At 53.2% G+C, this 20,921-nt stretch overlaps 1 protein-coding gene across 2 annotated transcripts in view; it reads right to left on the bottom strand.

Moving 5' to 3' along the window:
- The window catches only part of ZFYVE28 (zinc finger FYVE-type containing 28), a 98,869-nt gene that overhangs the window by 6,354 nt on the left and 71,594 nt on the right, over positions 1–20,921 (bottom strand). Inside the window, exons 9-10 of one of the 2 annotated variants that reach the window (XM_027545337.1) lie at positions 20,754–20,902; positions 18,890–20,646 (exon numbers count right to left, since the gene is read on the bottom strand). The exons of the other annotated variant lie outside the window; for it this stretch is intronic. Of the exons in view, the coding sequence (XP_027401138.1) occupies positions 20,549–20,646; positions 20,754–20,902 (247 nt within the window). The 3' untranslated portion in view covers positions 18,890–20,548. Of the gene's footprint in view, positions 1–18,889; positions 20,647–20,753; positions 20,903–20,921 lie in introns of those variants that run through there. 2 annotated transcript variants of the gene reach the window in all.

The raw sequence follows: 20,921 nt of genomic DNA, 5'->3' as shown, positions 1-20,921 counted from the left end.
TAGTTGGAAAAAGGTCTTTGCAATCGAGGTAAGGATTTTTAGTGTTATTTTTGTGGCTGTGCTGGGTCTTGGGTGCGGGCAGGCTTTTCTCTAGATGTGCTGAGAGGGCTACGCTCTAGTGGCTGCGTGCCCGGTGGCCGCGTGCCCGGTGGCCGCGTGCCCGGTGGCCGCGGGCCTGGTGGCCGTGGGGGGTGTCCTTTGTGCAACGTGAGCTCTGGGACCTCGGGCTTCAGCAGTCGTGGGTCGCGGGCTCACTTGTCCCTCGGCGTGGGGGCCCTTCCCGGATCAGGGATCCAATCAGTGTCCCTTGTACTGCCCGGTGGATTCTTAACCGCCGGCCCAGGAGGGAAGCCCCAAGCTAAGGACCTGGAGAGGAGACGTCCTGGCTTCTCTGGAGGCCGTAACCCGAGGCCAGGAGTCTTAGTAGGAGGGGAGTGGGGAGGACCAGTGACCATGACACAGAGATCTCGGTAACAAGGTCACAGGCCAGGGGACTCCTAGAGTCACCGGAGGCTGGAAAATGCAGGAAGGACCCCTGCCCAGAGCCTCCGGAGGGAGCGTGGCCCCGCCAGGTTCAGATCTCGGGTCTCCAACCTTTGAGAGGAGAGATTTCTGTCGTTTCCAGCCCCTGGTCATGGTGCTCTCCACCGAGACAAGCCCTCCGGCCCCCGCGCACGCCCTGGCCCCGGCCCAGGGGCCCTGCTGCAGGCACTGTTAGCTCTGCTGTTCAGGGGTCACCTCGAGGCCCCAAGTAGCAGCCGCAGCTGAGGCTGGACTGTCTGGGTGTCCATTCACCCAGCTGCAGGGGTGCGTGCGCTGACCTTTCAGTCCTTAAAATAATGTCCCTCTCATCTTCACCCCGTCGGTTTTTCCCACTTTCTGGGAAATTTCCTCCCCACCCCCCCAATTTTCCCCTGGACATTTTTGCTACTAAGGTTTTATTGGGTTGGCCAAAAAGTTTGATTGAGTACGCTGCTGCAGAATTCATTTCCTCCTCTCTGGTTTCACATATGTGAAATCTTTTATCTATCTAGAAATATTCACTATAATTTTTTTTTCCACTATAATTTTTTAAAAGCTGCCTTTGGGGGCCTGCAGTATCTCTGCTTTCGCTTTTCTGCGGGGAAGTTGGGGTTTTTCAAGCTGGAGGTCGGCCTCAAATGCATGGGATCCCGGTGTCAGAGAGAGGCCCTGGTGGTTCAGACAGCGGGCCCCTGCATGGCTGCTGGGAGTGAATTGGCCAGTGACCATGGGGAGAGGCCCCGATGCCATACTGGTGGAGCTGACGTCCCCCCAGCCCAAGGTCAGCAAGCACCTGAGAGTCCGCCCTGGGCAGCTGTGCACACGGCAGCATCTGCGGGGCAGCTCTGGAAGTCCCAGCAAAATCCAGCAGCCATGGAGGACAGCCCACCGAGATCACATCAGGCCACAGCCTGCCTAAGCGATGGGAGAGCGGCCCTGGCCCCTCGTGGACGTGGGCGCCCCCCACCTACAAACGGCAGAGATGGGTGGGCAGCCAAACGGTGTCTTACTAAGGGGCATCTCTCTTGGCGTCCAACCACCAGGAAGCTTGGAGACGAGATGCGCCTGGGAGTTCAGTGCAGGGGGCCAGGGGAAGGGGCCCAGACTGGCTTCTCAGGGTCCCCTCCCCAGTCAAGTGGGGGTGCGTTTGACTGACACACTCGGGCAACGGGAACATCTGTCTCTGAGTGTGTAATGCTTCCCCAGAACATGGAGGAGTGATGGGAGGTGCTGGAGAGGCTGACACCCTGCTCCGCTGAGACCCTCGTGATGACCGAGAGCCCTCCCTGCCCGGACTGCCTGTCTCGTCCCCAAGACGAAGCCCCTGGCTTTCCACTTGGGGGTGTGACCCTGGCCGCGCCCTCCCTGGGAGCTGAGTAAGGAAACGGGGTGAGTGTCACTGTCCAGGGTCCACGTCCGTCAACAACCCCGGCTCAGCTCACAGCCTCACCCAGGAGATCTGAAAGCAGGAACCCAAACAAATGCTTACACACGAACGTTCACAGCAGCTTACTCACAAGAAGCAAAAGGTGTAACAACCGAGCACCCATCAGCAGATGATGGGTAAACAAACTGCGGTCCAGCCACACGGGAATATTATTCAGCTTTAAAAAGGAGTAAGATTCTGACACCAGCTACGATATGGATGAACCTTTAGGGCATTATGCTAAGTGAAACAAGCCGGTCACAAGGGGACAGTCACTGTCTGACGCCCCTTACACGAGGTCCCTACAGGAGTCAGATGCACAGAGACAGAGTGGTGGGTGCCAGGGGTCAGGGAAGGGGGGCTTTAGTGGGGACAGAGTTTCAGTTTGGGATGATGAGAAAGTTCTGGAAAAAGTGGTGATAATCATACAACACTGTGAATGTGCATAATGTCACTGAATTGTACACTTAAATACTGTTTAAATGGTAAATTTTGTGTTATATGTATTTTGCCAAAATTAAAAAGTAGAGGAAAAAAGATTTAGGACAGGGGAAAGAAAGGAAATGGAACTGAAAAGTCTAGATGGCCAATAGCATTGATGGTTTGGCATCAATACAATAGGTCAGAATTACATTAAACTGTATACTTTTATAGTGTGTATTTTTAATAATTAAAAAATGAAGCACAGTTGATTTACAACGTTGTGTTAGTTTCAGATGTACAGCAAGAGTTATGAACTCATTTCATATGCTAGCAAGGCAATGTTCAAAATCCTTCAAGCCAGGCTTCAGCAATACGTGAACCGAGAACTTCCAGACGTTCAAGCTGGATTTAGAAAGGCAGAGGAACCAGAGATCAAATTGCCAACACCTGTTGGATCATAGAAAAGGCAAGAGAATTCCAGAAAAACATCTATTTCTGCTTCATTGACTACGCTAAAGCCTTTGACTGTGTGGATCAAAACTGTGGAAAATTCTTCAAGAGATGGGAATACCAAACCATGAAACCTGTAGGCAGCTCAAGAAGCAGCAGTTAGAACTGGACATGGAAAAGCAGACTGGTTCCAAATTGGGTAAGGAGTACATCAAGGCTGTATATTGTCACCCTATTTAACTTATATGCAGAGTACATCATGAGAAACGCTGGGCTGGAGGAAGCACAAGCTGGAATCAAGATTGCCAGGAGAAATATCAATAACCTCAGATATGCAGATGACACCACCCTTATGGCAGAAAGTGAAGAGGAACTAAAAAGCCTCTTGATAAAAGTGAAAGAGGAGAGTGAAAAAGCTGGCTTAAAGCTCCACATTCAGAAAATGAAGATCATGGCATCTGGTCCCATCACTTCATGGCAAATAGATGGGGAACCAATGGAAACAGTGACAGACTTTATTTTCTTGGGCTCCAGAATCACTGCAGATGGTGACTGCTGCCGTGAAATTAAAAGACGCTTGTTTCTTGAAAGAAAAGCTACGTCAAACCTAGACAGCATATTAAAAAGCAGAGACATTACTTTGCCAACAAAGGTCTGTCTAGTCAAGGCTATGGTTTTTCCAGTGGTCATGTATGGATGTGAGAGTTGGACTATGAAGAAAGCTGAGTGCCGAAGAATTGATGCTTTTGAACTGTGGTGTTGGAGAAGACTTGAGAGTCCCTTGGACTGCAAGGAGGTCCAAGCAGTCCATTCTGAAGGACATCAGTCATGAATATTCATTGGAAGGACTGATGCTGAAGCTGAAGCTCTTAAGACTTTGGCCACTTGATGGGAAGAACTGACTTCTTAGAAAAGACCCTGATGGCGGGAAAGATCTTGAAGGCAGTAGGAGAAGGGGACGACAGAGGATGAGATGGTTGGGTGGCATCACCAACTTGATGGACATGAGTTTGAGCAAGCTCCAGGCGTTGGTGATGGACAGGGAAGCTTGGTGTGCTGTAGGCCATGGGGTCGCAAAGAGTCGGACACAACTGAGTGACTGAACTGACTATAACTCTTGTATTTTTTTTTGTTACATTTATTCCAAATATTTAAATCCTGAAGCGAATGCAAATAAGATTTTTTAAAATTGCTACCATACTTAATATAACTGGGTCTTTAACAGTAACAGCTTTATTGATATATACCATATATACATATATGCTGCTGTCACTTCAGTCGTGTCCGACTCTGTGCGACCCCACAGACGGCAGCCCACCAGGCTCCCCCGTCCCTGGGATTCTCCAGGCAAGAACACTGGAGTGGGGTGCCATTTCCTTCTCCAGTGCATGAAAGTGACAAGTGAAGGGGAAGTCACTCAGTTATGCCTGACTCTTAGCGACCCCATGGACTGCAGCCTACCAGGCTCCTCTGTCCATGGGATTTTCCAGGCAAGAGTACTGGAGTGGGGTGCCATTGCCTTCTCCGATATATATATATATATATATATATATGGTTTCCCAGGTGGCTCAGACGGTAAATAATCTGCCTGCCAGTGCAGGAGACTAGGTTCGATCCCTGGGTTGGGAAGATCCCCTGGAGGATGGCATGGCAATCCATTCTAATATTCTTACTGGGATAATCCCATGGACAGAGGAGCCTGGCGGGCTACAGTCCATGGGGTCACAAAGAGTCAGACACGACTAAATGACTGAGCACACACGGACACACACACACACACACACTATATCATATATCAACACCATTCAGTTCGCCCTTTGTTGTTCAGTCACTAAATTGTGTCTGACTTTTGTGACCCCATGAATGGCAGCATGCCTGGCTTCCCTGACCTTCACTGTCTTCCAGAGTTTACTCAAACTCATGTCCATCGAGTCGGTGATGCCATCCAACCATCTCATCCTCTGTCGCCCCCTTCTCTCATGCCTTCAATCTTCCCCAGCATCAGGATCTTTTCCAATAGTTGTCTCTTCACATCAGGTGGCCAAAGTATTAAGAGCTTCAGTATCAGGCCTTCCAATGAATATTCAGGACTGATTTCCTTTAGGATTGACTGGTTTGATCTCTTTGCAGTCCGAGGAACTCTCAAGAGTCTTCTCCAACACCACAGTTCAAAAGAATCAATTCTGTGGCGCCCAGCTTTATTTATAGTCCAACTCTCACTTCCATACATGACTATTGGAAAAACCATACCTTTTGACTATATGGATATTTGCTGGCAAAGTTATTTCTCTGCTTTTTAATACGCTGTCTAGGTTTGTCATAGCTTTTCTTTCAAGAAACAAGCGTCTTTTAATTTCATGGCAGCAGTCACCATCTGCAGTGATTTTTGAGCCCAAGAAAATAGCCTGCCACTGTTTCCATTGGTTCCCCATCTATTTGCCATGAAGTGACAGGACCAGATGCCATGATCTTAGTCTTTTGAATGTTGAGTTTTAAGCCAGCTTTTTCACTCTCTTCTTTCACCTTCATCAAAGGGCTCTTCAGTTCCTCTTCGCTTTCTGACACAAGGGTGGAGTCACCTGCATATCTGAGGTTATTGATGCATTTCTCCATAAGAGTTATGGAAAACTATAAAACATCATTGAAATAAATTAGACCTAAATAAATGGAAACACAGCTTGTGTTCATGGTTGAGGACTGAATATCATTAACATGGCAATACCCCCAATACTGGTCTATAGGTTCAATGGAATCCATATCAAAATATAAATAAAATTTCCTTTTCCACGCAGAAGTTGACAAGCTGATCCTAAAATTCATACAGAAATGCAGTGACTCAGAACAGCTGAAACAATCTTGAAAAAGAAAAAAAGCAAAGTGGGAGGACTCACATGACGTATAATTTAACGACAGTGAACGAGACCGGCGCTGGCATGGGAGCTGTGAGAAGGCAATAAAACTGCCAGTCCAGAAATGAACCCAGGAGTTTGTGCCCGACTGATCTTCCCAAAGGGTGTCAAGGTCACCCAATAAGGAAAGAATGGTCTTTTCAAAAGACGGTTCTGAGATGGAGAAAAACTGTCTCTACAATAAGCGGTGCTGGGAAAACTGGAAGCTACATATAAAGAAGTGAGATTAGTCATAGAGCATTGTTTTCACACTATACATAAAAATAAACTCAAAATTGATTAAAGACCTAAATGTACGACTGGAAACTAAAAAACTTCTAAAAGAAAACTTTGGCAGAACACTTCTTGACATAAGCTGTAGCGATTGTTTTTGGATATGTTGATGGTTAGATAGCATCACTGACTCAATGGACGTGAATTTGAGTGAACTCCAGGAGACAGCGGAAGATAGAGGATCCTGGCGTGCTGCAGTCCAGGGGGTTGCAAAGAGTCAGACACGACTGAATGGCCACCAAAAACCCAAGGCAAGGGAGACAGAAGCAAAAATAAATACACAGGACCAAGTTAACCTAAAAGCTTTTGCACAGCAAATGAAACCATTGACAAAATGAAAAGATAACCAACTGAATGGGCGAAAACATTTGCAAATGATACACAGGGGTTAATATCCAAAATATATAAACAGCTCATACAATGCGATGTGAAAAAATAAACAACTGGATTAGAAAATGGATTAGAAATTCCTGTTGTTTAGTTGTTAATTTATGTCTGACTATTTTGCAACCCCATGGACTGTAGCCTGCCAGGCTCCTCTGTCCATGGGATTTCCTGGGCAAGAATACTGGAGTGAGTTGCCATTTCTGTCTCCAGGGGATCTTTCTGACCCAGGGATCAAACCCATGTCTCCTGCATTGGCAGGTGGATTCTTTAGCACTGAGCCAACAAGGAAACCCCAGGAAATGGACTGAAGATTTTAAAGATGTTTTCCTGAAGACATACAAACGAAGAGCACACGCAAAGATGCTCAATATTGCTAATCATCTGAGAAATGTAAATCAAAGCCACGGGATATCACTTCCCACCTGTCAGAATGGCCGTCATGCAAAGGATCAAAAACAACAAGTGTTGCCGAGGATGCGAAGAAAAGCGAACCTCCTAGACCGCTGGTGGGAATGCGACCTGGCACACCACCCTGGAAAACGGCGTGGAGGTTCCTCACAGAGCGAGAACTAGAGGAAAAGCGAACCCTCCTAGACCGCTGGTGGGAATGCGAGTTGGCACACCACCCTGGAAAACGGCGTGCAGGTTCCTCACAGAGCGAGAACTAGAACCACCGTAGGGCCCATCGATTCTACTCCTGGGTGTATACCTAAGAATGCGAAACACTTACTAGAGAAGATGCATGCGACCCAGTGTTCATAGCAGGATTATTTACAACAGCCAAGATGCGGAAGCAACACAAGTGCCCATCAACAGCTGAATGGATGAAGAAGATGCGAAGCAGATATAAAGTGAAATATTCCTCAGCCACAAGAAAAGAACGAAACTCTGTCAGTTTCAACGGCATGGCTGACACGGCAGGCATTACGCCACGTGAATGAGTGAATGTGCAGTGAGTATGCAGAACCCAAGAATTCAACAAATGTATGGATATAACAAAGCAGGAACAGAGTCACGGGTACAGAGCGCAAGCTAGTCGTCACCAGTGGGGAGCGGGAGATGGGAAGGGGTGAGACAGGGGTGAGATGGGGCAGGGGGTTCAGAGGCAGAAGCTACGAAATGTAAAAGAAATGAGCCACAAGGTATATTGTGTAGCACAGGGAACACAGCCAGTATCTTATAATAGTTTAAATGGAGGATAACCTATACAGATATTGCTATGTTATATACCAGAAACCAATATAATATTGTCAATCAACTGTACTTCAATAAAAATGTTAGTGGTCTGGGAAAACTGCGTTTCCACATGCAAAATAATGAAGTTTCATGTTACACCACATACAAAAATTGGCTCAAACAGATCAAAGACTATACGTAAGAGCTAACACTTTTACAACAAACATGAGTCTTTGTGGTCTTGGATTAGGCAATAATTTCTTAGGTGTGACATGAAAAACACAGCAGCCAAAGACAAACATCAGCAGTTCCTCATGAGGAATGACCCAGCAATTCCACTCTGAGCATCAACCCGAGAGAACTGAAACACAGGTTCACCCAAAAATTAAAATTAAAAGTTTTGTGCTTCAAAAGATATCATCAAGATAGTGGAAAACTCGACAAAATGCAAGAACATTTTTCAAAGCATGTGTCTGCCAAGGGTGTATGAAAGTGAAGTCGTTCAGTCGTGTCCAACTCTTTGCGACCCCGTGGCTGCAGCCCACAAGGCTCCTCTGTCCATGGGATTCTCCAGGCAAGAATACTGGAGTGGGTTGCCATTTCCTTCTCCAGGGCATCTTCCCAACTCAGGGATTGAACTCAGGTCTCCCGCATTGCAGGCAGACGCTTTAACCTCTGAGCCACCACGGAAGCCCAAGGGTGTATAGTTCCTGGAATATAGAAAGGATTCTTACAACTCAACAAAAAGAAGATAAATCACCCAACTAAAGGATGGGCAATGTATCTGAAAAGACATTTTTCCAAAGAAACTATATAAACAGCCAGTAAACGCATGAAAAGATGCTTAACGTCATTAGTCATTTGGGAAATGAAAATTAAAACAATAATGTGCCATTTCATACCCATCGTGATGACTATAATAATTTTAAAAGAAAACGGAAAAAAAACAAGCGTGGGTGAAGATCTGGAGAAATTGGAGCCCTTGTGGATTCCTGGCAACAACCTAAAATGCTGCAGGCACTCTGGAAAACCCGTCAGCAGTTCCCCATGCTGAATGACCCAGCAATTCCACTTCAAGGTGGCTACCCAGGACTGAAGCATAGATTCACACAAGCATCTGTACATGGATGTTCACACATACTAGCCTAACAAACGGAAGCAACTCAAATGTAGGTCAACTGATAAACAGATAAACAACATGTCGTCTAGCCGTGCAATGGAATTAATCTTTGGCCACAGAAAGGAATGAAGTACCGTTAGGTGCTACAATGCAGATGAAGCTTGAAAACATTAAGCCATGACAGAAGCCAGTTACAAAGGTCACTTGTAGGATTTCATTTCTTTGAAAAGTGTAGAAAAGTCTCGGCAAATCCATGGAGACATAAAGTAGATTAATGGTTGCCAGCGACTGGAGGTTTTACTGGGGAAATATTTGGGGTTTCTTTAAGGGGTGATGAAAACGTTCTGAGAGTGGACAGTGGTGGCGTTTGCACAACTCTGGGCATGTGCTAAAAGCCACTGAACTGTGCACTTTAAAAAGAATAAAAGGATGTTTTTCTTGTAATCATTTTAGCAAAGGCATATTCAAGAAATAGCTCAAGCTAGATGCCCATCAACAGTGGGTTGATTCAGTAAATTAGGTCAGAGGTTTCCAGGAAGGACAGTTAATGATGCTGGAAATGCTGAAATATTAAATAAAAAGGTAGCATTTTAAAAATTAGAGCTATCATATGTACATAAATGAGGTATTGCAAAATATAGTCAATGTAAAGCATTAACATTACATTTATCTGAATAGTATGACTATGAATAAGTTGGTATTTTTCCAAAGTGTCTTCTAAGATCAAGTACTACTTCTGGGACCAGAAGACTAGCTTAGGCTGAGGAGAGGACGCGCCTGCAGCAGGTGCCACTGCAGCCCTCTTGAGGCACAGAGGCTGTTTCTTAGTGGAGGGACGGCACCCTCTGGGGCCCCAGCCCCGCAGATAAAGCCCTGGAGGTGGAGAAGCCTTTCTGAACCAGATGACGTGGCAGCACACAGCTCACCTGCAAGGAGCCTGGGGCGGTGCCCTGACCGTGGGCAGAGCTCTGAGAGCCGCCAAGCCCGGGGCTCATGTTATGTCTTGAAAGAGCAGTGACGTCTGTGACTCCCCCGGTGGTCCACGGCTAAGACTCCATGCTCCCAATGTAGAGGAACCCGGTTCGATCCCTGGTCAGGGAACTAGAGGCCACATGCTGCAAGTAAGACCCCACGCAGACTCCAAATAAATAAACAGAGAGACCAGTGAACTCTCCCAGAAGACTGAAGCCAAGGCTGGCCCATGGGCGGTGGCTGGGGCAGATCGCAACTGCAGCCTCCAACCCACGCCCTCTCCAGCTGCTCTGCAGAGGGGACGTGTGTGTGTGTGAGTGAGTGTGTGAGTGAGTGAGTGTGTGTCTGTGGAAAGAGAGCCAAAGGCTCCATAAAAAAGACTGGTCCGAGGCAGAAAAATCAATAAGGGGCTGCCTGCAGGGGGCCTGCTGCCGCCCACAGGGAGCCCGCTGAGGCCCACAGGGAGCCCGCTGCCGCCCACAGGGTGCCCGCTGCCGCCCACAGGGTGCCCGCTGCCGCCCACAGGGAGCCCGCTGCCGCCCGCAGGGAGCCCGCTGCGGCCCGCAGGGGCCCCGCTGCCGCCCGCAGGGGGCCCGCTGCGGCCCGCAGGGGGCCCGCTGCCGCCCGCAGGGAGCCCGCTGCCCCCGCTGCCGCCCACAGGGAGCCCGCTGCCCCCGCTGCCGCCCACAGGGAGCCCGCTGCCGCCCGCAGGGAGCCCGCTGCCGCCCACAGGGAGCCCGCTGCCGCCCGCAGGGGGCCCGCTGCCGCCCACAGAGGGCCCGCTGCCGCCCACAGGGAGGCCCGCTGCCGCCCGCAGGGGGCCCGCTGCCCCCGCTGCCGCCCACAGGGAGCCCGCTGCCCCCGCTGCCGCCCACAGGGAACCCGCTGCCGCCCACAGGGAGCCCGCTGCCGCCCACAGGGAGCCCGCTGCCCACAGGGAGCCCGCTGAGGCCTGGAAGGGCCACAGGGAGCAAACGGACAGAGCACGGAGGCTGGGCCCGGGACCGCACCTGGGGGCTGAGCCTGGGGCCTGGCTGGGTCAGCCTGCTCCCCAGGGCCAGTGGATGGGCATTACTTGGGCACCAGAAACACCAGGAACATGGCCCAGGGTGGTCACTCTTTTGGAAGGGCACAGGTCCTCTGTGGGCAGCTGCTGGACAGACAGACTGGGGACACGGAAGAGGGTCCCAGGTAAGAATCAGACCCTGTGTGTGGGCCCAAGAGCCCAGTCTAGAGCCAAGCGGCTTAAAGGTGGAGCTGAGAGGCCGGCTGGCGCCCAGCGGTTCACATCTGCAGTGGGGGCAGGAAGGGTGTGGGTGGGACGTGGCTGGAGCCCCCGAGGCAGAGGGATGGCAGCTGGGAGCGGCAAGGGTGAAGGCGTGGGGGCCCCGCCCGCCAAGGGCTCCCCGCACCCCCGGGGAGGCTGCACTCCCGTCACCGCTGTGTCTGCACGGTCACTCAGCGTCAGATCCCCTGCTCACCAGGATGTAGGAAAACCTGGCGCCTTGTGTACCGAAGCCCAGCTGCGTTCCAGCTGTTTGCTGCCACTGTCTTTTACAGAAGGCAGGACAAATCCCCTGTCACAACTCCCCTGAGGCCTAAATTACTAGGAAGCATCGTTCTTCTGGTAGCAAAATACTGTGCAGTTCTAGACAGTGACATGAACCCCGAACGTCTCATACAGCCTGTGTCTCTGCCCACGGTCAAAGGTACTGCAGCAAACCTCCCAAAGTGCACGCTGGACAGGGACACACGGCAAGTGTCCGATCCCACTGTCAGAGGAGGGGAAAAAAAAAGAGCCTTTTGCAGAAAAAGGACGTTGTCATCCTGACGTTCTAGAGGTCTACGAAATAAGAGAAAACACAACCTGGGAAAATAATAGCATTGCGAGCTGTTCCAGCTACGACACCACACAGACGAACCTGCGAGTCTCTGGACGCGTTCGAAGAAGCGAGCAGGCCAGACATGTGACTCAGAGACGGGGCGCCTGCGGGGGTCTCCCTCCCCCCGGCCTGGGCCCTGCGTCCTCCCGTGGTGACAAAGGAGCCACCCAGCCTGGGGGCCCTGATCCGGGAGGGGTGGGGGCCGCTCAGAACTGCAGTGACGACCCCCCAGGAAAGCGCAGGTGCCGGAGACCAAGCGTGTTTCTTCCAGTTCTGAGCACAGACTGCGGGGCACAGAAGGACGACTCGAGGGCTCACCGTCCAGGACGGTGACCTTTTCCGCCCAAATAAGCCCCAACTTTCACCTCCTCTGAGGACGGGCCGCGACCCCAGTGACGTATCCCAGCCCCGATGGCGCCCAGACCTGGTTCCGCGTGGGGTCTCAAACCCGTTTCCAGAACGTCGCGCTAGAGCTCAGGTTCTTACAAGCGGTCATTTACCTGTGCGTTCTCTGTGTATCCCTTTGAAAATAAATCCTGTTCATCTTTCACTTTTATTTTTTTCATCTTTCAATTTTCAACGAAAAGATTTAAAAAGTGAAATCCCAGGTGTGTCACACGTTAAGGAGAGGCCATTGTTGTGGGAAAGCCCTGCAACTCGTCCGGCTGGACTGCCCGCTGACCGAGCAGAGCCGTCATCCCCTTCCCACGGCCAGCAGGGACCCCTGGGCACCTGTCTGTCCGCCCAGGGGTGGGGAGGGGAGTCGGGGGCCTGCACCCCTGGAGCCCTCAGCCCCCCGGGAGCCCAGGGAAGGACCTCGGTCTTCACTGGCCCACCCCTGTGGCCCTGGGTAGGGGCCAGGATGGCGGCACGCACACAGAGAGCGGGCAGGCAGGACCCAGCGGGGTAGCTGATGGGCACACGTGGGTGTGGGCCCCAGCGTGACATACGTGCGCATGCTCGTGACCCCGGGGACAGCAGAGGTCTCCGAGCGCCACACTCGAGCACACCGTGCTCTTGCTCACACGCCATCTCTTCCTGGATGGTTTCAGGCCTCACTGCTTTCTTCTTTAAAATGGAGATGACTGTTAATCCCTGGCAAGGACCAGAGATAGTGCCCTGAAGGGGACCGTGCCTGGCCTATGATAGACGCGCGGCAAACTGCAATCCTTCCCACTGGAGTCCCACAAGACTGGAGACTAAGCCAGTCCTCCGCCAAACACCAACACAGATCCACGCGCTGGGGTCCCAGGGCCCTCCACACTCCCCACGGCCTCCCCTCCCGGGGCCCTCATGGCTGCCTCCCCCATTCACAAGGTCAGCAGGACCTCCCAGGGGCCCCAGATGGCATCACTGGTGAATTCTACCTAATATTCAAGGCAGAAATAATACCACTTCTACACAAAATCTTGTGGAGAATTCAGTGAGTGGCACTGCTCCCCAACCCATTCGATGAGCTCAGCATACTCTGATACCCAAATCTTAAAAGAGCATCACAAGAAAAGCACTGACGAGCATTCCTCATAATCAGTGCAAAGTCCTAAACGAAACTTTAGCAAATTGAAGCCAACAATACAAACAACTGTCACCCTGCTTATTTAACATATATGCAGAGTATATTATGAGAAACGCTGGGCTGGAAGAAGCACAAGCTAGAATCAAGATTGCCAAGAGAGATATCAATAACCTCTGATATGCAGATGATACCACCCTTATGGCAGAAAGTGAAGAGGAACTCAAAAGCCTCTTGATGAAAGTGAAAGAGGAGAGTGAAAAAGTTGGCTTAAAACTCAACATTCAGAAAACGAAGATCAGGGCATCCGGTCCCATCACTTCATGGCAAACAGATGGAGAAACAGTGGAAACAGTGTCAGACTTTATTTTTGGGGGCTCCAAAATCACTGAAGATGGTGATTGCAGCCATGAAATTAATTAAAAGATGCTTACTCCTTGGAAGGAAAGTTATGACCAACCTAGACAGCATATTAAAAAGCAGAGACATTACTTTGCCAACGAAGGTTCGTCTAGTCAAGGCTATGGTTTTTCCAGTGGTCATGTATGGATGTGAGAGTTGGACTGTGAAGAAAGCTGAGCGCCAAAGAATTGATGCTTTTGAACTGTGGTGTTGGAGAAGACTATTGAGACTCCCTTGGACTGCAAGGAGATCCAGCCAGTCCATTCTGAAGGAGATCAGCCCTGGGTGTTCTTTGGACGGAATGATGCTGAAGCTGAAATTCCAATACTTTGGCCACCTCATGCGAAGAGTTGACTCATTGGAAAAGACCCTGATGCTGGGAGGGATTGGGGGCAGGAAGAAGGGGACGACAGAGGATGAGATGGCTGGACGGCATCACCGACTTGATGCACATGAGTTTGGGTGAACTCCTGGAGTTGGTGATGGACAGGGAGGCCTGGCGTGCTGCGATTCATGGGGTCGCAAAGAGTCGGACACGACTGAGTGAGTGAACTGAACTGAATACAAACAAAGGATAATAGCGAGTGACCAAGTAAGGTTCGCCCCAAGAAGGCAAGGTGGGCTTAACGTGTGAATATCAATCAATGTAGTTTATCACATTAACAGACTAAAAAATTGAAACTATACGACCCTCCCAAAAGATGCAGGAAAAGTATCTGAGAAAGGCCCAGCAAACTAGGAATAAAAGGGAACTTCCTGACCCTGGGGAAAGGGCATCTAGGAACCTGAAAACCCAACGTCACACTTAATGGTAAATACTTTTATCAATGGTTTCCCTCTGAGACCTGAACAAGGCAAAAACACCCTCTGGCAACTTTTCAATTCAACATTGTACTGGAGGTCCTCCCCAGCGCAGAAATGCAAAAAAACAGGTAAAAGACATCTGATTAGAAAGGAGACAGAAAACTGGCTTTATTCACAGATGACATCATCTGTGTAGAAAATCTGAAGAAATCTTGATAAAAACGATTGTGTCTAACGAATTGAATTTGGCAAGTTGCCTAAGTGAAAGAGGACAGTGAAAAAATCGGCTTAAAGCTCAACATTCAGAAAACAAAGATCATGGCATCTGGTCCCATCACTTCATGGCAAATAGATGGGGAAACAGTGGAAACAGTGTCAGACTTTATTTTTGGGGGCTCCAAAATCACTGCAGATGGTGAAATTAAAACACACTTACTCCTTGGAAGGAAAGTTATGACCAACCTAGACAGCATATTAAAAAGCAGAGATATTACTTTGTCAACAAAGGTCCATCTAGTCAAGGCTATGGTTTTTCCAATAGTCATGTATGCATGTGAGAGTTAGATTATAAAGAAAGCTGAGTGTCGAAGAATTGATGCTTTTGAACTGTGGTGTTGGAGAAGACTCTTGAGAGTCCCCTGGACTGCAAGGAGATCCAGCCAGTCCATCCTAAAGGAGATCAGTCCTGAATATTCATTGGAAGGACTGATGCTGAAGCTGAAGCTCCAATACTTTGGCCACCAGATGAGCTGACTCATTGGAAAAGTCCCCAATGCTGAGAAAGATTGAAGGCGGGAGGAAAAGGGGACGACAGAGGATGAGATTGTGGGATGGCATCACTGACTCAAAGGACACAAGTCTGAGTGAACTCCGGGAGCTGGTGATGGACAGGGAGGCCTGGCGTGCTGCAGTCCGTGGGGTCACAAAGAGTCGGACACGACTGAGCAACTGAACTGAACTGAACAGAAAGAACTCTCAAAACTCAGTAAGGACACAACAAACTGAGAGGAACAGCAAAATAACATACGTTGATGTTCACCGTAGAGCACAGAAGAGCGCGGACCGGGGGCTGCTGAGCTCACGAAAAGACGCGGTGTCACGCGTGCTCGAGGAAACGCATACTGCCACAGCCGCCGGCACGAGACGGCACCCCCAGCCCGGGGCAGCGCAGGGCAACGGGCCCGGCCACGCCGAGCCGCTGGCGCTCGCGTGCCGCAGTTTATCGAATTACGGTTACACTTCAGTAAAGCTGTTGGAAACCATGTCGAGCACCAGGTCGTGTTCCCACCGTGCTTCCGTGGTCGTGCCTCTGACGCTGAGCCTTCCTCTGGGAAAAGACCTGTCCCCTGACCTGCCCAACAAAGCCCCCGGAGGCCCCCACCCCCGCCCTCCCCCCTGCCCTCCTCCACCCTCTCTGCTCTGCCTGGGGCCCCTCCATCAGGGTCTGGGGCGCCAGGAGGTGGCCAGCTGACGGGAGAAGCCTTGTGTGGACCCAGGGGTCTCCCAGGCCAGCGCTGGCAGGAGCCGTCCTGGCGGCTCCTGGCAGTTCAGTCCTGGCCCCCCACGGTGGCCGCGACCCCGGCCAGGTCTGCCCCCAGGCCCAGAGCACGGCCGCTCACCATTGGCTGCGAGTTAGTTAGAAAGCCAGACACTGGGGAGGCCCCGTCTAGAAGGGCAGACCCCTCCCGGGGACCCCCCGCAGCCAGCCCCGCCCCTCGGGCCCCCCACCCACTCAGCCTGGCTTCACGCGCTCCCCCAAGGTGGGCCGGCACAGCCCTGTTACTTAGGAACCAGTGATCTTTAAACGTTTCTTGTTGGAGCATAGCTGCGTCACGGTCTCGTGTGGGTTTCCACCGCACAGCTAAGGGAATCAGCCACGTGCACACGTGTCCCTCTCGGGCCTTCTTCCCGCTCAGGAAGGGTCACCACGGTACGTTAGCTATCACTGGTTACCCGCCTGATACACAGCATCAGGCGTGTGTACTCGAGTCCCAGTCTCCCAGCTCCCCCCGTCCCCCCTCCTCGGGGTCCCTGCATTTGTGAACAGTTGATTTGATGACCGTCATGAGGCCTAATCTGGTTTTCAAGAGGCTAATTAATTCCAGGTTCTCCTCTATTTTTAAACTGCTCAATCGTTCTTGTTTCTGCTTCCAGAGGCAGGACGTGGGTGGGAGACTCTGGGGCTCCGTGTGGCGGCGGGGACAGCTGCCATGGGTTTCAGTCTCGTGCCCGCCACCAGCCCCAGAGGGGCTCTGTGACCCGGGCGGCAGTGATGTGCAGGCCCGGGAGGGAGGGAACCGGGCAGTGGGCGGGCAGGGGGGACCTCGAGTCACACAGCCTCCAGGACTGGCTGGAGTTAGACCCGGGCCCGCCCTGTCACCACACCCCAGAGGTGGTCTTCTCGGGGCCCCCAGCACCCTCCACAAAGGGGTGGGCAGGGCCAGGCCGTGCCCCCGAGCCCTGGCTCACAGAGCAGTCAGGCCACCGTGCCAAGCCTGGGCTACCTGCCCAGTACCCTGGGTGCAGGACGTGCCCTCCACAGCCCCGACGGCCAGCACCGGAAGCTGGAGAAGGAAGCGCATCCTTCCAGGCCGCAGGGGCCAAAGGGGCTTAAGCATTGTGTGGACTCAGCAGGTCAGAAGGGCAGCCCTGGGCCTCGGGGAGGGCTTCCCGGGACCTCCCCTCAGGGAGGGTCCCCCCAGGGGAGGGCACACAGCACTCCCCTGGGGGGACCGCCGGCAGTCCCCTCTGTGTGGGGAAGTGGCCAGTGGCTCCAGGGTACACAGCATGCGGCTGCCTCTCTGCAGTCACCACTGCTCAGGGGTGGACCCCGGGCACCCCTAGGCCCCTGCAGTCCCCACCCGGACCTAGGGCCGCAGGAAAGAGGAAGACCGGGCGCCCACTGGGGGAGGCGCAGAGCCGTCTGCACGGGAGAAACGCTGGGGCGACATGTCGGTCACCCTGTCCCGCTGTCACTGCGCCCGGGGGGCAAGAGGAAGCGGAGGCGAGGCCAGGGAGCAGTGAGGCCGGGCGGGCGCGGGGAGGGCGGTCAGGACGGCTGGCAGCCAGGGACCCGGCCTGCGGAGCCCGGGGGGCGGGGAGTTTGCAGGACGGCAGAGAGCGATGCAGACACGCACGCAGGCCGCTGAGACGGGAGGGACGAGGGATTGGTCACTTACGGCACCTCCTCACGGCGCCGGGCGCAGGGGCGACCGCTGTGGGCCCAGTTTGCAGATGGCGAAACTGAGGCTCAGGGAGGCGGGTGACCAGCGGCCCACAGGCGCCTCCCTCCCTGGACCATCGTCTGCAGGGAAGCACCGAGGGCCGACAGGCCCCCGGGGCAGATGACCCCAGGGTCCACCCTCGACCGCCCGTGCACAGCCGGGGAGGAGCACGTGGCCAGAGGCCTGCCTGCTGGAGTCCCGTCGTTCCACCCCAAAGGACCGCCGGGAGCCCCCAAGCTGGGGGCAGGGGCACCACCAGCCATGGATCTGAGCGAGGCAGGACAGACCTGGCCTTCTGGGGGCGCCAAGGCTCTCAGCCTGCACCCAGGCGAGCCTGCCCGTGCGTCACGACGGCAGCGGCCCCGACTGCCCCACCCTCTCCAGGGGGTGCAGACGGCCCCAGAAGACACACCAGCCTGGGCCTCTCACCACGCCAGGGGAGAGCAGAGGCAACCCCAGAGACCCGGGAGGCGTGAGCGGAATGTCTCCCAGCCTTGGGGTGGAGAGGAACGAGAGAGGTGGAGAACATGAAGCTCTAGAGTGCTCATAAATTTAATTCCACAAAATAAAACTAAAGGATCTAGAAATCAAAAGACATTAACAGGGCTACCCTGATGTCTCAGTGGTAAAGAATCCACCTGCCAATGCAGGAAACACGGGTTGGAACCCTGGTCTGGGAAGATCCCACGTGGGATCTTCTTCTGGCCTAACTAAGCCAGGAGCCACAGCTGCTGAGCCTGTGCTCTGGAGCCCGGGAGACCTAGAGCCTGTGCTCAGCACAGGAGGAGCCACTGCCATGAGAAGCTCGCACACCACAGCTGGAGAGTAGTCCCCACTCTCCGCAACTAGAGAAAAGCCCACGCAGCAACAAACAGCACAGCCAAAATAAATAATACATAAATAAAATTAATATTTTAAAATGACATCAACAAATAAGGCCAAAGGGCAAGTAACAAACTGGGGAAAGCTAGCTGCAGCAAAGACCCCAGCCAGAAGGAAGCCCAACCTCCAAACGGGTAAAAGGCGGGAAGTCACTCTGCAGAAGAGACAGGAGGAGGCACGCAGGGACATGACCACCAGAGAGAAGGAGACCAGAGCGTCCAGCTCCACTCTGCCTCCCAAGACAGCCAGGCAGCCTGGGGGTTCCGGCTGCGCCGCGGGGCGCGGCCACTGCCGAGGGGCTGCAGACTTGCCTTTACCGGGGGGACTCTCCTCCTGATGCCGGTTCCAAGAGGCAGAGGCAGGATCTTAGGGAGAGGGACCACAGGCCAACCACACACGGATAAAACACGGAAACAATTAACATGTGCTTACAACAGAGTACGATTCTATGAATATTGTGTTTTAATGAATTTTTCAGATAAATGATCATAATATTCAGTGAAAAAAAAAAAACTGCTCATCATCCTATTTGGAACGGTTTTTATTTCCTTCTTTTGCTCTTTTTTATGTTTCCATAAGCTTCTACAATGAACCCCAATGGGCCACAATTATAATCAGAAACAAGAAAGTCAGTGTTGTTCTTTGAAGAAGGCGTGTGTGCTCAGTCACTTCAGTCGTGTCCGACTCTCTGCCACTCCATGGCCTGCGGCCCACCAGGTTCTTCTGTCCGCGAGGTTCTCCAGGCAAGAATACTGCAGTGAGCCGCCACGCCCTCCTCCAGGGGATCCTGCCCTCTCAGGGATCCAGTCCGAGTCTCCTGTGCCTCCTGCATTGCAGGCAGATCCTTGGCCCCCTTAGCCACTTGGAAGCCCCTTCAAGGGGGCGGAAAGCTGTAAGCACGCTTTAGTAAAGTGTCCACAGAAAAGACGGAGCGGACCTGAGTCAGGGCGAGTTTTCATCTTCTAGACAATGAGCTCTCCTGCTGGCTCGAGGACGTGGAAGGATCCGGATGAGGAGGTGCGTCTAGATGGAGAACAGCAAGCTTTTAAATGTACTGAGTTTAAAGGCTATCTTTGAGCAGTGAAAGGGTAAGAAAAGGGCGTAGAAAGAGAAGAGCTGAAGGACACTTGGCTCTGGAACACTCTGCCCAGGACTGTGCCAGGGGCAGCGTCCCCTGCCCTGGGCAGCAGGGGAACTGGCCTGTGCGCAGTGGGCTGGGGGGACGTGTGTGGGGTCCTCCCAGCCTGGGCCTTGCTCCAGGACCCACCTGCGGGCCTGTGTCTGCTCCCCAGCAGCCCTGCCCTTCCACCCAGAGGCCGGGGGCTGCTCGAGAGGCAGACAACACTCCGGGCGGCTCCTGGGCGCTTGGCCCTGAAAGCAGAGTGGCGGCCATGGCTCAGGGCACCCTGCTTGAAGGTGGCACAGCGGCCTGAGGCTGCACCCGTCTCACTCGCACACGGGGCTGCGCCCGTGGTCACTTGTCCTGCCGCGTGTGGCAGGGCCACAGGGGCACCTGGTGGACCGGCCGGCCTCACGGTCAACCTGTGATGACGGCTCGTCACGGCTGAGGGACGACCACGGAGGACACCGCTAGGCCGACAGGCTCTCGCTCAGGCAGGTCAAGGGGACCCCGGTGGGCGCCCTGGGGCAAGCGGGGTGCCAGCACCTCGCGGCTCCGTCTCTCCCTCTGCAGGGGGGAGGGGTCACGGGTGGCAGACGCGAGCCCAGACGCGAGCCCGTCCACAAGGAGCTGCACACAGACGGCACGGACACCACCGAGCGGCGCCAGCGACCTCGGCATCTGACGTGCAGTGATCCTGCTGAGGGTGATCGCTTGTGTCTGTCTGTCTGTCCGTCCCAACCACGGTGCTCTGTCCCTCCACTTGAGTCAGATCATGCTCCGCGAGGTCAGACCACCTCTCCCGCACCTGGCTCAGTCATCCAGCCGCCCGCCTGTGACATGAATGAATGACGCGCCCGAAGTCGGCGCTGCCCGCGGTGGGGACGGGCGCCACCTGCTGACCCGACTCCCGGCGCAGCGCAGGGCCCTGGGCGCCGCTGTCCACGGTCCTGCCCACCAGCCCTGATCTCCGCGGCCCGCAGGCTCCAGCGTCTGCAGGAAACGCTTTCCTGGGAGACGGCAGTTGCCTCTCGAGGGCTCCCTGGAGGAGGCTTCCTCTTCTCAGCTCAGCGGAATTCCGCGTTTGCGCCAAGCCAGGGGAGGCCTGGGAGCTGCTGGGAGGCGTGAATGAGCAGTGTCCGGGATGGGACACGTCAGACCTGGACGCAGAGCAGGAAAAGGGGGATCAGCAACTGAAAGGCCCGCGTGTTTTGTCAAAGAGTCTGTGATGGTTTCATGTCACCCTTGCAAAAAACGATTCACTCACCGATCAGCTCTGGGCCACTGAGTCGGAGGCCCCAAGGGAGGACACTGTCCCTGGGTCGTGGACAATCATTTGTTCCACTGGACGCGATGAGGCCGGGCTTGGCCCTAAATAAGGGCCTCATCAGAAACAGCTGTTCATTGCAGCGCCGTCTGTAGAAGCAAGACTAGA

This window comes from Bos indicus x Bos taurus, chromosome 6 (assembly GCF_003369695.1).
Source record: "Bos indicus x Bos taurus breed Angus x Brahman F1 hybrid chromosome 6, Bos_hybrid_MaternalHap_v2.0, whole genome shotgun sequence".
Taxonomy (NCBI): Eukaryota; Metazoa; Chordata; class Mammalia; order Artiodactyla; family Bovidae; genus Bos; species Bos indicus x Bos taurus.
This window is presented reverse-complemented; position numbering and strand designations above follow the sequence as displayed.